The 18,039-nt window shown below is 40.5% G+C and overlaps 2 protein-coding genes and 1 long non-coding RNA gene across 3 annotated transcripts in view; 2 read left to right on the top strand and 1 right to left on the bottom strand.

The window, feature by feature from the left end:
• Positions 1-4,561: 4,561 nt before the first annotated feature.
• On the top strand, positions 4,562-11,322 carry clic1 (chloride intracellular channel 1). Its single transcript, XM_083546836.1, has 6 exons — positions 4,562-4,963; positions 7,545-7,654; positions 7,922-8,047; positions 8,975-9,081; positions 9,163-9,344; positions 9,440-11,322. Exons 1-6 carry the CDS (start codon positions 4,922-4,924, stop codon positions 9,599-9,601), a joined length of 729 nt encoding a protein of 242 aa, XP_083402962.1. The 5' UTR covers positions 4,562-4,921; the 3' UTR covers positions 9,602-11,322.
• ddah2 (DDAH family member 2, ADMA-independent) overlaps positions 5,148-18,039 on the top strand; it is a 34,487-nt gene continuing 21,595 nt past the window's right edge. The window contains exon 1 of the mRNA XM_083546825.1: positions 5,148-5,154. The gene's annotated coding sequence lies outside the window, so the exon portion shown is untranslated. The remainder of the gene's footprint in view (positions 5,155-18,039) is intronic.
• Positions 11,315-16,348, bottom strand: LOC310728982. The gene is made up of 3 exons (XR_014534427.1): positions 15,613-16,348; positions 13,247-13,366; positions 11,315-12,524 (listed from the first exon to the last, which is right to left on the bottom strand). It is a non-coding gene; the product is annotated as an uncharacterized lncRNA (long non-coding RNA).

The raw sequence follows: 18,039 nt of genomic DNA, 5'->3' as shown, positions 1-18,039 counted from the left end.
AGAGGATTAGGAGCGAGGAGAGTCGCTTAGACTGAGTCATGCTGTGTGTCTGCAGAGCATTTATTCCACATGGGGTCAAAAAAGAAGCGTCAGGTCAGTTAATCTGAGGACACGGGAACTCAGGGAGGGTGCAAGGTGCAAAAACTGAAAAGATTGATGTGAAAAAATTATGAGTTCGGAAAACACTCACTGGGAACAGAGTGTCCCTATACTATACTGTTCCACCACACCCTGTGAGGAACCACACCCAGGTTCATCCAGTATATATGCACAAAGGGCATACACACAACATATACACACAACATATACACATTCGGAGTATAGACACAACATATACACACTCAGAGTATACACAGCATATACACAATCAGAGTATACACAACATTTACACACTCAGAGAACACACTCAGCATTTACACACACTGCATAACACACTTAATACACTCCACTTGAATCCCCTGCATCAACACTTACCTGCTGTTTCCACACTGATCCTGGAATTATTGTATTAATATGTGTCAAAGGCGCCACCTTGTGTATGCTATTGTGTGGTACATTACAATGACCTTGAAGCTGAACGTAGAGCATTAAACACACCCTATTCACAAGAACTTCAGTCAGGGGTTACTAAGTGTAACATTATAGAGGCGTGTAAATTAGCGAAGGCAATGTCCCATGCTGTAATATAATCTGGCCCCATCCCAATGCGGTGTGGTGATGTAGCTTACAGCAGGTTATGGTCACTGAACTTCTGGATGTTCCGAATGGTGCTCCAAAAACAATATATAGGCTTCATAGATAATTGGAGTGATTTTGAAGACAAGGTTGGCCTGTAATGATGGGATGTATCCATGTAAACATCAAGCAAAAAAAATCCAGACGCTTCATATTAATCCAAACATTCTCCATCTTCTGCATCAACAGTCTCAAAGCAAATAATGCGTCTGTGGTGCTCTTCCTCGGCATGAAACCATACTGTTGCTCACAGATGGTCACCTTTTCTCTCAGCCTGGCTTCCACTACTCTTTCACATAACCTCATGGTGTGACTGATTTATTCCCCTGTAGTTACTGCAGGTCTGCACATCTCCCTTATTGTTAAAGATCGGTACCAGCACACTCCTTCTCCATTCCTCAGGCATCTTCTCACCTTCCAAAATCTTGTTGAACAACCTGGTTAAAAACTCCACTGCATCTCTCCTAAACATCTCAATGCTTCTACAAGTATGTCATCTGGTCCACCCGACTTCCCACTCTTCATCATCTTAACCTCTTACTAATCCTATCCACTTCCTGCTTCACCATCTCCACACCATCCAACCTTCTCTCTCATTTTCCTCATTCATCAGCTGCTCAAAATACTCCCTCCATCTTCTCAACACACTCTCCTCACTAGTCAACACATTTCCATCTCCATCCTCTATTGCTCTAACTTGCAGCACATCCTTCCCAGCTCAGTCCCTCTGCCTGGACAATCGGTATGAATCCTTTTCTCCTTCCTTCCAACTTCTCCTACAGCTCCTCATATGCCTTTTCCTTGGCTTTCGCCACATCCCTCTTCACCTGCTGCCGCATCTCCTTGTTCTCCTGCCTACTTTTCTCATCACTCTGTCGATCCCAATTCTGTTTTGTCACCTCTTTCTCCCTTTGCTCTCCTGCACTTTCTCATTCCCTCCCCATTTGTCCGGGTTTGGGACCGGCACTAAGAGTGCACTAGCTTGTGCAACTCTAATGCCTGGGTTCAAACTGGCAGTTATCAACCCCCTACAAAAGAAACCTGACCTTCACCCTGTCAGCTGTCCAACTACAGTCCAATATCAAACCTCCACTTTATTTCCAAGATTCTAGAAAAGGTTGTAGCACAGCAGTTCTGCTCACAGCTACTTTGGAATAAAAATTTCAAAATATATCAGTCAGGATTTAGGGCTCATCATAGCACAGAGACGGCGCTAGTTAAAGTAGTGAATGACCTGTTATTGCCATCTGATCAGGCTTTTGTCTCTTGTGTTGCCTCATCTTAGTGCAGCTTTTGAAACCATTGATCATAATCTCCTACTTGCTAGACTGGAAAATGCTCTCGCCTGGCTCAGGTCTTATCTGACTGATCGCTATCAGTTTGTGGATGTAAATGGTGAGTTCTCCACACTCTCTGAGGTAAAGTTCCGCAAGGATCTGTCTTAGGCCCACTGCTTTTCTCTTTATATCTGCTGCCTCTGGGGGGAAATTATACGTAAACATGGTATTCGCTTCCATTGCTATGCTGATGATTCACAGCTGTATATTTCAGAAAAGCCAGATGAGAGATCATCTTAACAATGTTGAGGAGTGTGTGAAGGACATTAGACAGTGGATGCTTGAGCTTCTGCAAAACTCTTTGTAGCATCTCTGGATGGTGTTTCCGTCTCAGTGTGTACAGCAGTCAAAGACCTTGGTGTGATTATTGACCTGAGTCTTTCCTTTGAGGCTCACTTAAATAAAATTACCAGGATCTCCTTCTTTCACCTTAGAAATATTGCTTTAATTAGAAATATGATGTTGTTACAGGATGCAGAAAAACTAGTTGATGCTTTTGTAACATCTACATTAGACTACTGTAATGCTTCACTGTCTGGGTGTTGGAGTAAGTGCATAAATAAGCTTCAGTTAGTTCAGAATGCAGCAGCAAGAGTCCTCACTAGATCTAGGAAATATGACCACATCACTACTGTTTTAATCATCTACACTGCTCCCAATTACATCTCACACTGATTATAAAATACTACTACTGACGTATAAAGCACTTAACGGTCTCACACCACAGTATCTGAGTGAACTTCTGTACCAGTATGTACCAGTACCAGCAATAGAAATACACTTGACTTGACTTGACTGTTTGTTGGTACCTCAAATAATTGACTACAGCAAGGGGCGGATCTTTTATTTATAAAACCCCACAGTTATGGAACAACCTTCCAATTAGTCTTTAGTACTCAGACACAGTCTCAGTGTTTAAGTCGAGGCTGAAAACATATTTATTTAGTCAAGCCTTTTATCGGTAATCTCTCTCTCTCTCTCTCTCTCTCTCTTTCTCTCTCTTGGGCAAGTTAAACATGCTCCTGAGGTACCAGTGGACCTCAGTGCTCCTGCCCCTCTCCTCTCCTTGGATCTGCCTATGGATGGTGTTTTTCTTTGATTTGAGGCCACTTTGTGCAGTTGGGGATGTTTCTTATTTACGGTCTGGGAATCCATGAAATTCCAGAGTAAGAACAGGAGCTTTGAGAATGGATTGGACTGTAGTTAATGTCAACAGTCTGCTACACTGACTCAGGACTACAGTTTGCATCTGATCACCATCACTGCACACCGCAACATCGTTTATCTGTAATAAATGATCATTCGGTGACACCCAGATGAGGATGGGTTTCCTCCTGAGTCTGGTTCCTCTCAAGGTTTCTTTCTAAAGGAGTTTTTCCTTCACCACAGTCACCACTTGCTCACTCATTAGAGACAAGCTTACACTTATAAAGAACATTTTTATTAATTCTTTCTTACCACAATATCTGTGTAAAGCTGCTTTGAGACAATGTCCATTTTTAAAAGTGCAATACAAATAAACACAGACACACACCTCATCAGTCCACTGTGGGCGTGTCCCAAACCACATCCCATTCACTATACAAGGTGGTATCAAGGTGATATCATCTGTTTACAAGAAAGTACTTTATTTACCTAGCTTTCCACACAATCACCTTTAAAATAGTCCCCTTGAACAGCAATACAGCTTACCCAGTGTTCTTCTGGAACCTTCTGCGATTCACGCCGGATCTCTGTAATCTCTGAAATCGCAAACGTGTTACAGCATTAGTGTCTAATCTTTTTGAAACCACCTGTATATTCCACAAACTCACCATCATCAATCCACTGTGGACATGTCCCAATCTGTGTCCTATTCACTGCAGTCCACTGTGGGTATGTCCCAAATCATGTCCTATTCACTGCAGTCCATTGTGGACATGTCCCAATCCATATCCTATTCACAGCAGTCCACTGTGGGCATGTTACAATTCATGTCTATTAATAGCGGTCCACTGTGAGGATTGTCCCAATTCACATCCAATTCACATAAGGCCACTGTGGGTATGTCCCAATCCATGTCCTATTCACATCAGTACACTGTGGGGGCATGTCCCAATTCACATCCTATTCGCATAAGGCCATTGTGGGTAAGTCCCAATCCATGTCCTATTCACATCAGTCCACTGTGGGGGCATGTCCCAATTCACATAAGGCCACTGTGGGTAAGTCCCAATCCATGTCCTATTCACATCCGTCCACTGTGAGGGCATGTCTCAATCCATGTTCTATTCATATCAGTCCACTGTGGGGGCATGTCCCAATTCACGTCCTATTCACATCAGTCCATAGTGGGCGTGTCCAAAACCACACTTTATTCACTGTATACGCCACACGAACCTCCCACTGTGGGTGTCCTACAACTGTACAAGAAACACAACTGTGGAAGTGAAACGCGGACCTTTCCAAGATGGCGGACGCGCGCACGTGTTAACGGAAGCGAGCGTCTCTTCCGGCTAATCTGCTTTGCGGTTACCCGGGGAGACGGAGCTAAGCTGAGCTGAGCTGAGCGCTGAGAGGAAGTGTGGAAGTGGGCTGGCGTCCATGAGTCTCAGAAAAGAAACACAGAAGTGTGAGATATAAAGTGTGATATTCTCAGAGAGGATCTCCAGCTGGATGCTCAGGTGGACATCCGAACGGTTCCTGGGAAATTCGAGCCGAATTCTGTAACGTTATTCCGACCGGAAGTGCAGCTCGGAGCGGATCCGTGACGCGCATTTTCACCCAAAAACTTTTTTTCATTAAAAAAAAGTAATTTACAGAATCCTGATTTTGACATTTTGTGCGTAAAGGATTAAAGTGAAGAGAAAATGAGTGAAGGAAACCAACCGGAGATTGAGCTCTTTGTGAAGGTGAGTTGGCGGATGATGGAGAAAAGTTAAAGTATGATTGTTATAATTCTGAGTGTTTGGGTTTTTTTTTTTTTTATCCTAAAAGAGTTATATTTTATACCAGGGAGGCATCTCTATAGTCTCATAATATCCATTACAAACATTATAATATTTTCACAGCCTAGTTTTTACACTCTAATTTTATTTCGAACGTGTATTTGATCATTTGAGGCCTGATAATGAAATATTGTGTCAGAAAATGTTTTTTTTTTTCCCTTTTATTAAAAGCAGAATAAATATATAAATAAATCCACCTGATCCACGCTAATGCTTTAGACCGTTTAGTGCAAGGTGTCTAACTGCGTCCCAAATAGCCACCTGGGGAACATCGAGTGCCCTAGATGTGCGTTAGGGTCACAGCGACGCGTAGTGCACTAATGTAGGGAGCGCGCGGGTTGTTGAGACGCGGCCTTTTCACATCCTTCAACGACAAAAAAAGTTTGAATTTGAAAAAAACAATTTTTTAACGGATTTTTTCTTTCTAACGGACGCCGCCATTTTGTATCCCATAACTTGAATGTGTGGTATTTCTGTGTAGATTTATAGCTATAAAAATAAAATCTTCATCCAAAAAGAGGGGCGTTGTCCCTCCTTTTTCTCACAAGAGAAAAAGTGAGAGAAAGAAAGGGAGGAGGTGGAGGAAAGTGATTTCAAGTCCCAAGGAACTGTGTGGTTTCCCAGGCTTGAGGTAAAGAGGCACCTAAATAAAGCGGCCATTGTGTGGAAGGAGGAAAGTGTGTGTTTTTGTCCTCCTTTCCCTTCGCTATGAAAGCAGGTATTGTTCAACGCCCGGCCTCTTTCGCTTCTCCCCCTGTTTCCGCACTCAGGCCTTGTCGATTCGATGCCATCCCGTCCACCTAAAGACCTCTTCAAGCGTACATTATTTCATTACAGGATAGTACAGATGCTTGCGCACACTAAGAGCCATCCAAGGTCGTGTCAATGTCAGAGAAGTGTCTACTCTTTTTGTAAAAAAGAAGGTACCTTGGCGTGTTGAAAATGGTGGCTGGAAGGCTCTGTGGGACTTGGATTCGGATCGTGTTCTGAAACCTGTGCGACTGAAAGCGTTCGATCAGAACAGGAAATGACATTGTTAAGTTTGTATAGAAAGCAAGCTGTGTTCGTGGTTCTGAAAACGTTTTTTTACAATACGTTCTCATTTCTGTCAGCATTTGACCAGATATTGAGAACAATGGTTGTGATTGGTTGATGCAAAATGCTAACCAGTGATTGGTTGTTTGGAACAATGCAGACCTGTAATTGGTTGTTGAGAACAATATTGGTTCCACTACGCATTTTTGCGCCATATTTATACTGTATCATACATACAGTCATACTTGTACATAACTTTTGAGTATATTATCTCCTGACATGCCCTTCTATGCATAATTTTCCCACAGTATATTGGTTATATATAAAATATATACCATATATTATTACCCACTGCACCTTCTGTACCCCCTCACCCCCTCATCCCTGTACATATGCACCTCATACCCTATTTATTTACTGTTATTTATTGTAAATGAGCACTTATGCACTTGTGGTTAGATGCTCACTGCATTTCATTGGCTCAGTACATGTACCCTGCACAATAAAAAAGTTAAATCTAATCTAATATTAATCAGTAATTTTTTTTTTTGTTTGTGCAGTATTGACCAGTGGTTGGTTGTTGAGAACAATATTAACTAGTGATTAGTTGTTGAGGGCGTCAGTGATCAATGATTGGTTGTTGAGAACAATATTGACCAGTAATTGGTTGTTGAAAACGAGAGTGACCACTGCTCGGTTGTTCGGAAGAATAGTGACCTCGTACTTAGCAAGAAAAGATGAAAAATATATAACCAACGAGATGGCAGACTTGTTTAAAATGCTAGTTAATTAGCAAGTTACCTACTTAACTAGCCTGCGTGTCGTCATAAAGAATCTGACCGACAGCGAGTTGTTCTCAGTAGTTTACCTCAGAATAAGACATTAAATAAATGAAGAGTAAAAGTTTTCGCTAGATGCTAATCAGCACTGTGCCATAAATAGCTGGAAAATAAAGCTGATAGCATCAAGGAACATAATGCAAACATTATACCAACAAAACACACACACACACACACAGACAAAACAAAGTGAGTGTATAAAGGCTAACACACCGACCATCTGTTCAGCAGCAACGCTGTGAGGAAATAAGGATGTTTATTCTGCTCTGTATCAGATTCCCCATTGTTATACTGGGACATTATGGAGAGAGAGTGGAGAAGTGAAAAAGAACAGATAGGACTCTTCCGTTAAAAGTTGTGTGTGTGTGTGTGTGTGTGTGTGTGTGTGTGTGTGTGTGTGTGTGTGTGTGTGTGTGTGTATATAATATATATATATATATATATATATATATATATATATATATATATATATATATATATATATATATATATATATATATATATATATATAATACTGTTGTATTACATTTTGCTTTCTCAGATCAACAAAACGGTCAAGTGTGATTTCAGTGACCTGAGTTAAAAGTGTGTGTGTGTGTGTGTGTGTGTAGGCGGGCAGTGATGGACAGAGCATTGGGAATTGTCCTTTCTCTCAGAGGCTCTTCATGGTGCTATGGCTTAAAGGAGTGACTTTCAATGTGACTACCGTCGACATGAAGAGGTGTGTGTGTGTGTGTGTGTGTGTGTGTGTGTGTGTGTGTGTGTGTGTGTGTTTTATCACTTGCTTGACTTCTGCTTTCACTTTACACAGAATGTATTCTGTTTATACACCTTCCTTTCACATTTCAGTTGTTTTTTATAAACACACACACACACACACACACACACACACACACACACACACACACACACACACACACACACACACACGTCTGTACAGCGTCTTGAGCTCTGTATTAAAAGAATGAAATGTGTAAATAAACTTCAGGAAGCCGGACGTCCTGAAGGACCTTGCTCCAGGAGCCCAGCCTCCATTTCTGCTCTACGGACGGGAAGTGAAAACGGACACCAACAAGATCGAGGAGTTTCTGGAGGATCACCTCTGCCCTCCTAAGTACACTTTCTCTCCATTTACTTTTTTTCTTTTTTTTAATCTGTGCGTTACTTTTTTTTCCCCCCACTCGTGTTTGTGTCTCTGTGAGCAGTACCAGGAGAGAAACATGATTTATTAGTCCATCTGTCCATCTTTACATTTCTTTATTCAATTCGTACTTCATCATTAACAGCTTTTTCCATTAATACCAGTGGTCTGGTGGAGAATGGAGAGATGAATGGATGTTTTTTTGTAAATAGGTGATTGGGGAATCTAGTAACAGTGGATAATGGATGAATGACTGAGTAGAGGATTATTGGGTGGATGGAGACTTGGGGAGGGATACATTTAGAGATGATGCAGTTGCAGATGGATGGATGGATGAAGAACTGAATGAATAAATAAATGGATGGATGTTGGATGTGTAGGTGGTTTGAGTAATGAATGGATGGGTAAATTAAATGGATGGATAGATTGGTACGAGGTTTGATGGATGAATGTAGAGGTAAGATGGCTGGATCGATCGATTATTATATACCCATTAGTTGGATAGGTAAATGGATGGATAGATGGGTATGTTGTTGGATGGGTGGGAATGTGGTTTGGGTAGGTGGTACAGTATGTTGGATGACTGAAATGATTGATTAGCATTGGATGGGTAAATGGATGAACAGAGATGGATAAGTGGTTTGATGAATGGATAGATCAGTCATTTTGATGGAAGAATGGATAAGTAAGATAGATGGATGGATGGGTAAGTGGTTTTATGGATGGATGGATGGATGGATGGATGGATGGATGTATGGATGGGTAAGTGGTTTGATGGATGGATGGGTAAATGGTTTTATGGATGAATGGGTTGTTTGATGGATGATTGACAGTTGATCTGCCACTCTTCCTAACCTTTGTTGGTCTTTTTTTGGTTGCTGCCCAACGCACACCCTGCAGGTATCCTCGCCTGGCTGCTCGTAACCCAGAATCAAACACCGCTGGCATGGACGTCTTCTCCAAATTCTCTGCCTACATCAAGAACTCTAACCCTGGCATGAATGACAGTGAGTCCTACTCTGATGATGATCATGATCTTGATAAAAAAAATTCAATGAAAAACTGATCGTGTGTGTGTGTGTGTGTAGACCTGGAGAAAGGTCTGCTGAAGGCTCTGAAGAAGCTGGACGATTACCTCAGCTCTCCTCTTCCAGACGAGATTGATGAAAACAGTGCCGATGAGGTCACCACCTCAACCCGCCCCTTCCTGGACGGACAGGAACTCACACTGGCCGACTGCAACCTTCTGCCCAAGTTACACATCGTAAAGGTGATGCATCGCAGCTACCCAAGCTACCACACACATACACACACACCCGTCTAATAGAGTTAACGTCGCTAACGCTTTCTCTCTCCGTCTTTCAGGTGGTATGTCAGAAGTTTCGGGATTTCTCCATCCCTCGTTCACTTGTGTCGCTATGGCGATACCTGGATGCTGCATACTCGCGTGAGGAATTCTCCTCCACGTGTCCGAGCGACGCCGAGATCCACATCGCCTACTCGTCTGTCGTTAAAGCGCTCAAATAAACACACACACAGTTTTGTATATATACACCACACACACACACACACACTTCTTTTTTTTTTTTTTTTGGTTTGCACTTCTGTATTTTAAAGGAACAGTTTAAAATCGCTAATAGTAATTGGTCACGCTAAATCAGAATTCACGCTCCCCGTATAAATGTTTTTTTTTCTTCTAAAAGGTTTTTTTTTTTTTTTTTTTTTAACAAAACTCATAACGTTGTGCCTATGACGTGAGATTACTGCTGCTAGGCAACACCACGCATGACTGAAGTTACAATCTAGCTAGCGTGAAAGTGTCTTCATTCACAACAGTGAGGCTCGTTTATCTGCACACGCTTAGCTACACACGCGCACACACGCGCTAGAAATAAGGGGTGGGGCTCAATGTAGGTAGAGCCATCCATTCACAAACTCGACCGAGCTCGTAATTCAAATTGATCTTTAGCTTGACGCCACGCGGCCACTGCTACAGAGCGATTTTTTGCGCCAATCATGCCAAGACGTCTGTCTGTCCTTTTTTTTTTTTTTTTTTTTTCCCTCCTGAGAACGAAACCAACGTGCAGCTGTGTGTCGTCATGGCGACGGAGCGAGCCAGCAGTTCGCCATGACTAATATTCACACCTCGAAAACCACACACTCAGGCTAGGAGCTAGATCTCAAACCAGCTATTTCTGGAGCTTCAAACCACCCTGTGTGCTCATAGGGCCAACAGGGCAGTCAGGGTTTTACACACACACACACACACACACACGGCCTTCCGTACACAATGGTGCAAGGTGTCGCATTTCAGAATTTGAGCCACAGCTCATACCATGTGCCGTATCGGTATTAGATTTTATATGCAGGTAGAGAACACACATACACACACATACACACGTGTGCCTTAAAAGCATTAACATGCTCCATTGCTTTGTAACAGCAACATACAAGCTGAAGATACTGGAGGGGAATTTTTAAGTGTGTACACACACACACACACACACACACACACAGTAAGCTGTACAGTTGATGCACCCTTGCCGCTATCCGAGAGCGATCTGTCCCTTCCAGTCACGTTCTCAGAGCGAGATGAACGTCATCTTCAGAGCATACGATTGGACGCAAATCAAACAGAGCGCAGAATCAATCATTTCTATTTTTGTACGATTTTATATATTTGTTTTTATTGGCACGTGAGTGTGAATCCCTGCATTTAAGAACGTTTCTTCGTAGGTGGGAGTGTTGGACTTTGGATCAGGTTGTGAGTTTAAATCCCAACCACACCAAGCTGCCAGTGCTGGGCCCCTGAGCATGGCCCTTAACCCCATAGCTGCTCCGTTGTGTGAATGAGAAAGATGTAAGTCACCCTGGATAAAGGCGTCTGTGTAGTTCATCTCCGGCTCTGTTTCAACACACCGAGTGTTTTGCACGTTGCGGTTTTCTGAAGCAAGACCACGCGCAGGTTTCCTGTAAAAATAGAGAAGTGCGATTGTCCACCACACGAGAGGAAAACCTCCTCCTCCTCCTGCCCCTCGCTCGTTTCTCCCTCCTCTCTCCGTCTCCTCACACTGTAATTTCCTTCCTCTCTCTGCTGGGTGTGTACACACCGATATATCAACGCTTGTGCACAGCCGCGATGGTTAGACAATCCAGTATAAATAGCTGTATGTGTGTGCATGTGTCTTCTGTATGCTTTTAATAAATGCAAAGAAAAACCCCCAGGCCGTAATAAAGAAGTGAAACGATCTAATGGCCGTTTTTATTTACGAGGTACAGGCGATTAGATCATCTAACAACATCAGAAGTATTATCATTTAGCCACTGAGTCTTTTTCTTAGTAACAGTTGCCAGAACATGGACATTTCCTCCTCATTGGTAACCTGTAGAGGGCAACACTCACATGTTCTTGTAATGGGAAGCAGTGGTTAAGTGGTTATGATGTTAGACTTCTGATCAAAAGGTTGTGAGTTCAAAAGGATTTGTACACTATATAGATACAAGTACTGCGACACCTGACTTTCCCAGCTGTAGGTTTCTTCTCAAAACTTACAAAGTTGGAGCCAACCAATTATGCAGGACGTCTTTGGATACAGTAGCTGGAAATTTTCCCTTCACTTGAACTAGGAGACCCAAACATGTCCCAGCATGACAATGCCCCTGTGCACAAATCCAGCTACATGAAGACCTGCTTTTCATGGTTTGTAAGATGTGGAAGATCTCCTGCTACAGTGCTCCAACCCTATTGGGATGAATTTGAACGTTGACTGCACCCCAGGTCTCCTCACCAGTACCTGACGTTTACCCATATAGTGTGCATTAGGAACACCTACACATCTGCTCATTCATGCACTTATTAGCTGAACAGTTACAGCAAGATCTTGAAGATGGAGATCTTTAAGTAATTTTTACATCTTATATGAGTCTTTAACTGTAAGATTGGTGCTAGATGGGTTGGTTTGAGTTTTTGAGTAGAATCTGCTGATCTCTTGCTCTGTTTTTTTTACACAACAGTCCCTAGATTTTACACAGATTGGTGTGAAAAACAAAAAACATTGAGTGACAATTCTGTGGTTGGAAATGCATTGTTCTTAAAAGCAAAATGAGGCCAGATTGCATGCCTTGTGCTGCTGCCACCACGTTATTGGCTGATATATGCATAAACAAGCAGGTGTACTAATCATTTGGACAGTAAATATTTATGTAGTAAGTGTGAGCGTGGGTGTGGTTTCATGCTGATGCCAGCAGGATGGTGAGTGACATGCCAACAAGGCTCAGTACTGTCCTGGTCCAGTAGGGGGTTCCCAGCGGGACTGCAGCATTACACATGTTAGTGTCACAGCAGTGTGTGGTGTGTCTAAAGATGAATCCTTCGATATTTTTTTTTTTGTGACATCACACATAGACGCTGTGGCACATCTCTTCATTTTCAACACAGCAACTTTGGAGCCTGAGGAGAAAACAACCAGCAAGTTCAGTTTTGTTTTATTGTATACCTTCACTGTAACCAACAGTGTTTTGTGTACAAACAGCTAGCAGACTAGCATTTACAGAAACACCACCTGCTTTAGCTTGGGTTAGTGTTCACCAGGCTGGTCTACCAGGTTGGCTAGTTTGGGTGCCAGATAAAACCAATGTTTCAACCAGACTATAAAACCTGACCAGCTAGCACCAGAATATCAAACCCCTGACCAGCTAGAACAAGACTATCAAACCTCTGACCAACAAGAACCAGACTATGAAACCTCTGACCAGCAAGAACCAGACTATCAAACCTCTGACCAGGAAGAACCAGACTATAAAACCTCTGACAAGCAAGAACCAGACTATGAAACCTCTGACCAGCAGGAACCAGACTATCAAACCTCTGATCAGCAAGAACCAGACTATCAAACCTCTGACCAGCAAGAACCAGACTATGAAACCTCTGACAAGCAAGAACCAGACTATCAAACCTCTGACCAGGTAGAAGCAGACTATCAAACCTGAGAGATATCAACCTGACTTACTACAACCACACTCTCAAACCTGACCAGCTAGAACCAGACTGAACTCTCCACACTTTCTTTAAACATCAATCCTAGACCCGGCCCTGACCAGTTGATCCCAGCAAGTGAGTTTCAGTTTCCCCAGGCTGTGTGTGTGTGTGTGTGTGTGCGTGTGTGTTCTCACCTATTTTGGTCATGGAGGTGCTGTAAAGGCAGCGCTCACCTGCAGCACATTTCTTAGTGAGCTTCACGCATGTGATTGGATTGTTCGGATACTCGCACTCGTAACAGTTGAGACACACCACTGAGAAACACACAGAGAACGAGATGATGATGATGATGACGATGACAATGGCATGGTGCTTAAACACACACACACTGTTATATGCTGTGCTAAAGACACTGAAACCCCGTGATGGCCAGTAAACACCTTCTGGAAAAACAGTGGGTGAGATGAAGAAATGCAAATTAGATTCTAAAATATATTTACGCTGTTACATGGGAACTAGCTGGAGTTTTGTTAAATGCTAGTCAGCTAGCTAGGCTTGCTAGGTTACTTTAGCTAACAACGTTATAAGAAACCAGGTGCTTCCCAATACTGTATTCCTGAAACTGATGTCTCCTTCCTCGGTAGATTCCTCAACGCTATGTAATTAGAACAATTAATACGAAACTCTAGATTAATTAAGTTGGGCTGCAAAAATACTGGTAAACTTGACTTTTCCACCCATATGTGGTACTTCTCAAACTGTTGAAGGCACACATTTGTGTAGGACATCTGCATCTGCATCTATTGTGTTTCATCCCGAGTATGCCAAGAGCACCACCCAGAGGTGGCATAAAGAATACACCCATTTCTCAACTTACTGGAGACATGATGAAACTGTTTTTAACCTTATAATAATAATAATAATAATTCAATATCTAAACATAGGTATGAAAATTCGTGATTCAATTGGGAGGGATTCCCCAATTCTCCAAGGATAGACACCATCATTCCCTGAGGAGATGGAGGAAACTGATGATGATGAATGGCTTCTAATTCATTCTGGAGAGCTGAACAAATAGTTTTATTGTGTACACAAGTGGTCTTTGTTTCCGGTCCTGCTCTTTTCACCCACCACATTGCAGTCACACTGGACATTTCGTCATGTCCTCATCACCAACAAGCAGCCAGTGTGGAGAAGGTCTTACAGGAGACAAACAGACGAACTGAATCACGTGCGCGAAATCTAATCGTATGGAAAAACTAAATATCACGTGGAAATAAATATTACATCAGTGTTACGTTTTAATATTGTTTTATACACCTGCTGTGTGAGTTGTAAAGATTTATAATCAAAATCATTAAATAAAGGGAAAAAAGAAAGAAAGAAAGTAAAATAAAATAGAAAAAATAATAGAAGAAAGAAAGAAAGAAAGAAAGAAAGAAAGAAAGAAAGAAAGAAAGAAAGAAAGAAAGAAAAAAAGAAAGAAAAATAAAATAGACAAAATAATAGAAGAAAGAAAGAAAGAAAGAAAGAAAGAAAGAAAGAAAGAAAGAAAGAAAGAAAGAAAAATAAAATAGACAAAATAATAGAAGAAAGAAAGAAAGAAAGAAAGAAAGAAAGAAAGAAAGAAAGAAAGAAAGAAAGAAAGAAAGAAAGAAAAATAAAATAGACAAAATAATAGAAGAAAGAAAGAAAGAAAGAAAGAAAGAAAGAAAGAAAGAAAGAAAGAAAGAAAGAAAGAAAAATAAAATAGACAAAATAATAGAAGAAAGAAAGAAAGAAAGAAAGAAAGAAAGAAAGAAAGAAAGAAAGAAAGAAAGAAAGAAAGAAAGAAAAAGAAAATAGACAAAAGAAAGAAAGAAAGAAAGAAAGAAAGAAAGAAAGAAAGAAAGAAAGAAAGAAAGAAAAATAAAATAGACAAAAAAATAGAAGAAAGAAAGAAAAAAAGAATTAAAAAAAATTAAAAAGACAAAATAAAAGAAAGAAAGAAAGAAAGAAAGAAAGAAAGAAAGAAAGAAAGAAAGAAAGAAAGAGAAATGTGTCATGTTTGAGAGCATATATATATATATTATGAAGGAAAAGTGTGAAATGAAGCTCATGGTCTAAAAGCTGTGATGTCTTTGGCTTTAATTCATCACATTTATCTCCTAAACTTTGAGAATAGGTTTATAAACGACTGCAGGAAGAACATCACTCATGACCACACGCTCCAGTGCTCATGGTGCTCCTCACGCTCCAGTGCTCATGGTGCTCCTCACGCTCCAGTGCTCATGGTGCTCCTCACGCTCCAGTGTTCTGTATGCTATAGGTTTTATAATCACAGTCTTGTCTGGTTCCTCTCACGGTTTCTTCCTCGTTCATCTAATGGAGTTTTTTTTCTTCACCACAGCTGCTCCAGGCTTCATCATCAGGGATAAACACACATAATGGAGAAAGTGGTGTTGGAGGTGATTGTCATGTGAAGATGATGGTGATTGAGAAGGTGATGGTAAAATAAATGATGAAGGTAGGAAGGTGATGATGGTGTTGTTGATGGAGCAGAACACTGTGGAGGTCATACCTGTGGAAAAGAGAAGACTTAGCAGGATGAGGGACAGCAGCGCTGTGGAGATGGACATGATAAGCACCTTTTGTGAAGAACTTCTGAAGGAATCTTCTTGCTTTTTTCTGTTGAAAGAATTTACTCTCTTTGTTCTTTCTCTTTTTCTCTCTCTACTTTTATCTCCTCAAGCCACAGGTCCTGAGTCGTCTCTGGAGGAGGGTGTATATAGTGTGTGTGTGTGTGTGTGTGTGTGTGTGTGTGTGTGTGTGTGTGTGTGTGTGTGTGTGAGAGAGAGAGAGAGAGAGAGAAAGAAAGAAAGAAAGCAAGAAAGAAAGAAAGAAAGAAAGAAAGAAAGAAAGAAAGAAAGAAAGAAAGAGAGAGAGAGAGAGAGAGAGAGAGAGAGAGAGAGAGAGAGAGAGAGAGAGTTTTATTGAATGAAAGTTGTGAATGTGGGACTTGTTCTTACACTGAACTCATCTCCTGTCTCCACCATGGTACAGTGTGTGTAAAGATGAATGACTCAAACGGCATGTGGCTTCTTTCATCTCAGCTCTGGTAAAAAACTCCACTGTCCTGCTGCAGCTACCCCCCTCACACTGGAGACTCCGTCCATGCAGGTCAAACCATCATCCCCTAAAGATCTCAGCACATCATCGCTTACACTCGGTTCAGATCTGTTACTATGGAAACAGTAATGAAGGTCTGAAGGTGATCAGAAGGTCGTGAGTTCACATCCCAGCACCGCCAAAGCAGAAGGAAAGACTAATAAAAAAAATGTGAGAAGCTGCGTCCAAAATCACTCCGTCTCCTACACAGTGCATTCCATTTTTAACGCTTTCCACTTTCGCTCACTTGTCTATACCCACAATGCACTCTGATTTCAAGTGTACAGCGTTGTACAACTTTTTTTTTCCTGTAATGCAACACAACAAAGGAAGAAAACCTTCTACTTCTAAATTTCACCCAAAGCCACACCAGTAAAACTGAGAAAAGCAGGAAGGAGGAAGAGAAAGAAAGAAAGAAAGAAAGAAAGAAAGAAAGAAAGAAAGAAAGAAAGAAAGAAAGAAAGAAAGAAAGAAAGAAAGAAAAAAAAAGAAAGAAAGAAAGAAAGAAAGAAAGAAAGAAAGAAAGAAAGAAAGAAAGAAAGAATAGAAAGAAACAATAGAAAAAGAAAGAAAGATGGACAAATAAAATAAAGAAAAAAGTAATAAAAAAATTAAAAAAAATTAACAAACAAACGAATAAATAAGTAAATAAATAAATAAATAAATAAATAAATAAATAAATAAATAAATAAATAAATAGTAAATGAATAAATAAATAAATAAATAAATAAATAAATAGTGAATGAATGAATGAATGAATAAATAAATAGATAAATAAATAGTGTAAATATGGTAAAAAAAAAAAAAAAAAAAAGGAACGATGTTTTTAAAAGAAAGTATGTGCACAATGCAGTTGATCATTAAGTACCGAACACAGTGCTGCTTTGTGGCACCAGATTTTTTCATATATTAACTTGTCTGTTTTCTTGTAAAAGTGATGTAGATGTAGAGATGTAGTGATGTAGACGTAGTGATGTAGTGATGTTGGTGTAGTGATGTGGATGTAGTGATGTTGGTGTAGTGAGGTAAATGTAGTGATGTAGATGTAGTGATGTAAATGTATTGATGAAAGTTTAGTGATGTAGATGTAGTGATGTTGGTGTAGTGATGTAGATGTAGTGATGTAGATGTAGTGATGTTGGTGTAGTGATGTAGTGATGTAGACGTAGTGATGTAGTGATGTTGGTGTAGTGATGTAGATGTAATGATGTAGATGTAGTGATGTTGGTGTAGTGAGGTAAATGTAGTGATGTAAATGTAGTAATGAAAATGTAGTGATGTAGATGTAGTGATGTTGGTGTAGTGATGTAAATGTAGTGATGTAGATGTAGTGATGTAAATGTAGTGATGTAGATGTAGTGATGTAGATGTAGTGATGTAGTGATGTAGATGTAGTGATGTAAATGTAGTGATGTAGATGTAGTGATGTAATGATGTATATGTAGTGATGTAGTGATGTAGATGTAGTGATGTAAATGTAGTGATGTAGATGTAGTGATGTAGATGTAGTGATAAAAATGTAGTGATGTAGATGTAGTGATGTATATGTAGTGATGTAGTGATGTAAATGTAGTGATGTAGATGTAGTGATGTAGATGTAGTGATGAAAATGTAGTGATGTAGATGTAGTGATGTAGTGATGTATATGTAGTGATGTAGTGATGTAGATGTAGTGATGTAAATGTAGTGATGTAGATGTAGTCGTGTAGATGTAGTGATGAAAATGTAGTGATGTAGATGTAGTGATGTAGTGATGTATATGTAGTGATGTAGTGATGTAAATGTAGTGATGTAGATGTAGTGATAAAAATGTAGTGATGTAGATGTAGTGATGTATATG

Source organism: Silurus aristotelis (assembly GCF_946808225.1).
Source record: "Silurus aristotelis genome assembly, chromosome: 7".
Lineage (NCBI taxonomy): Eukaryota > Metazoa > Chordata > Actinopteri > Siluriformes > Siluridae > Silurus > Silurus aristotelis.
The sequence above is the reverse complement of the archived record's forward strand: the minus strand, read 5'-3'. Positions and strand labels throughout refer to the sequence as shown.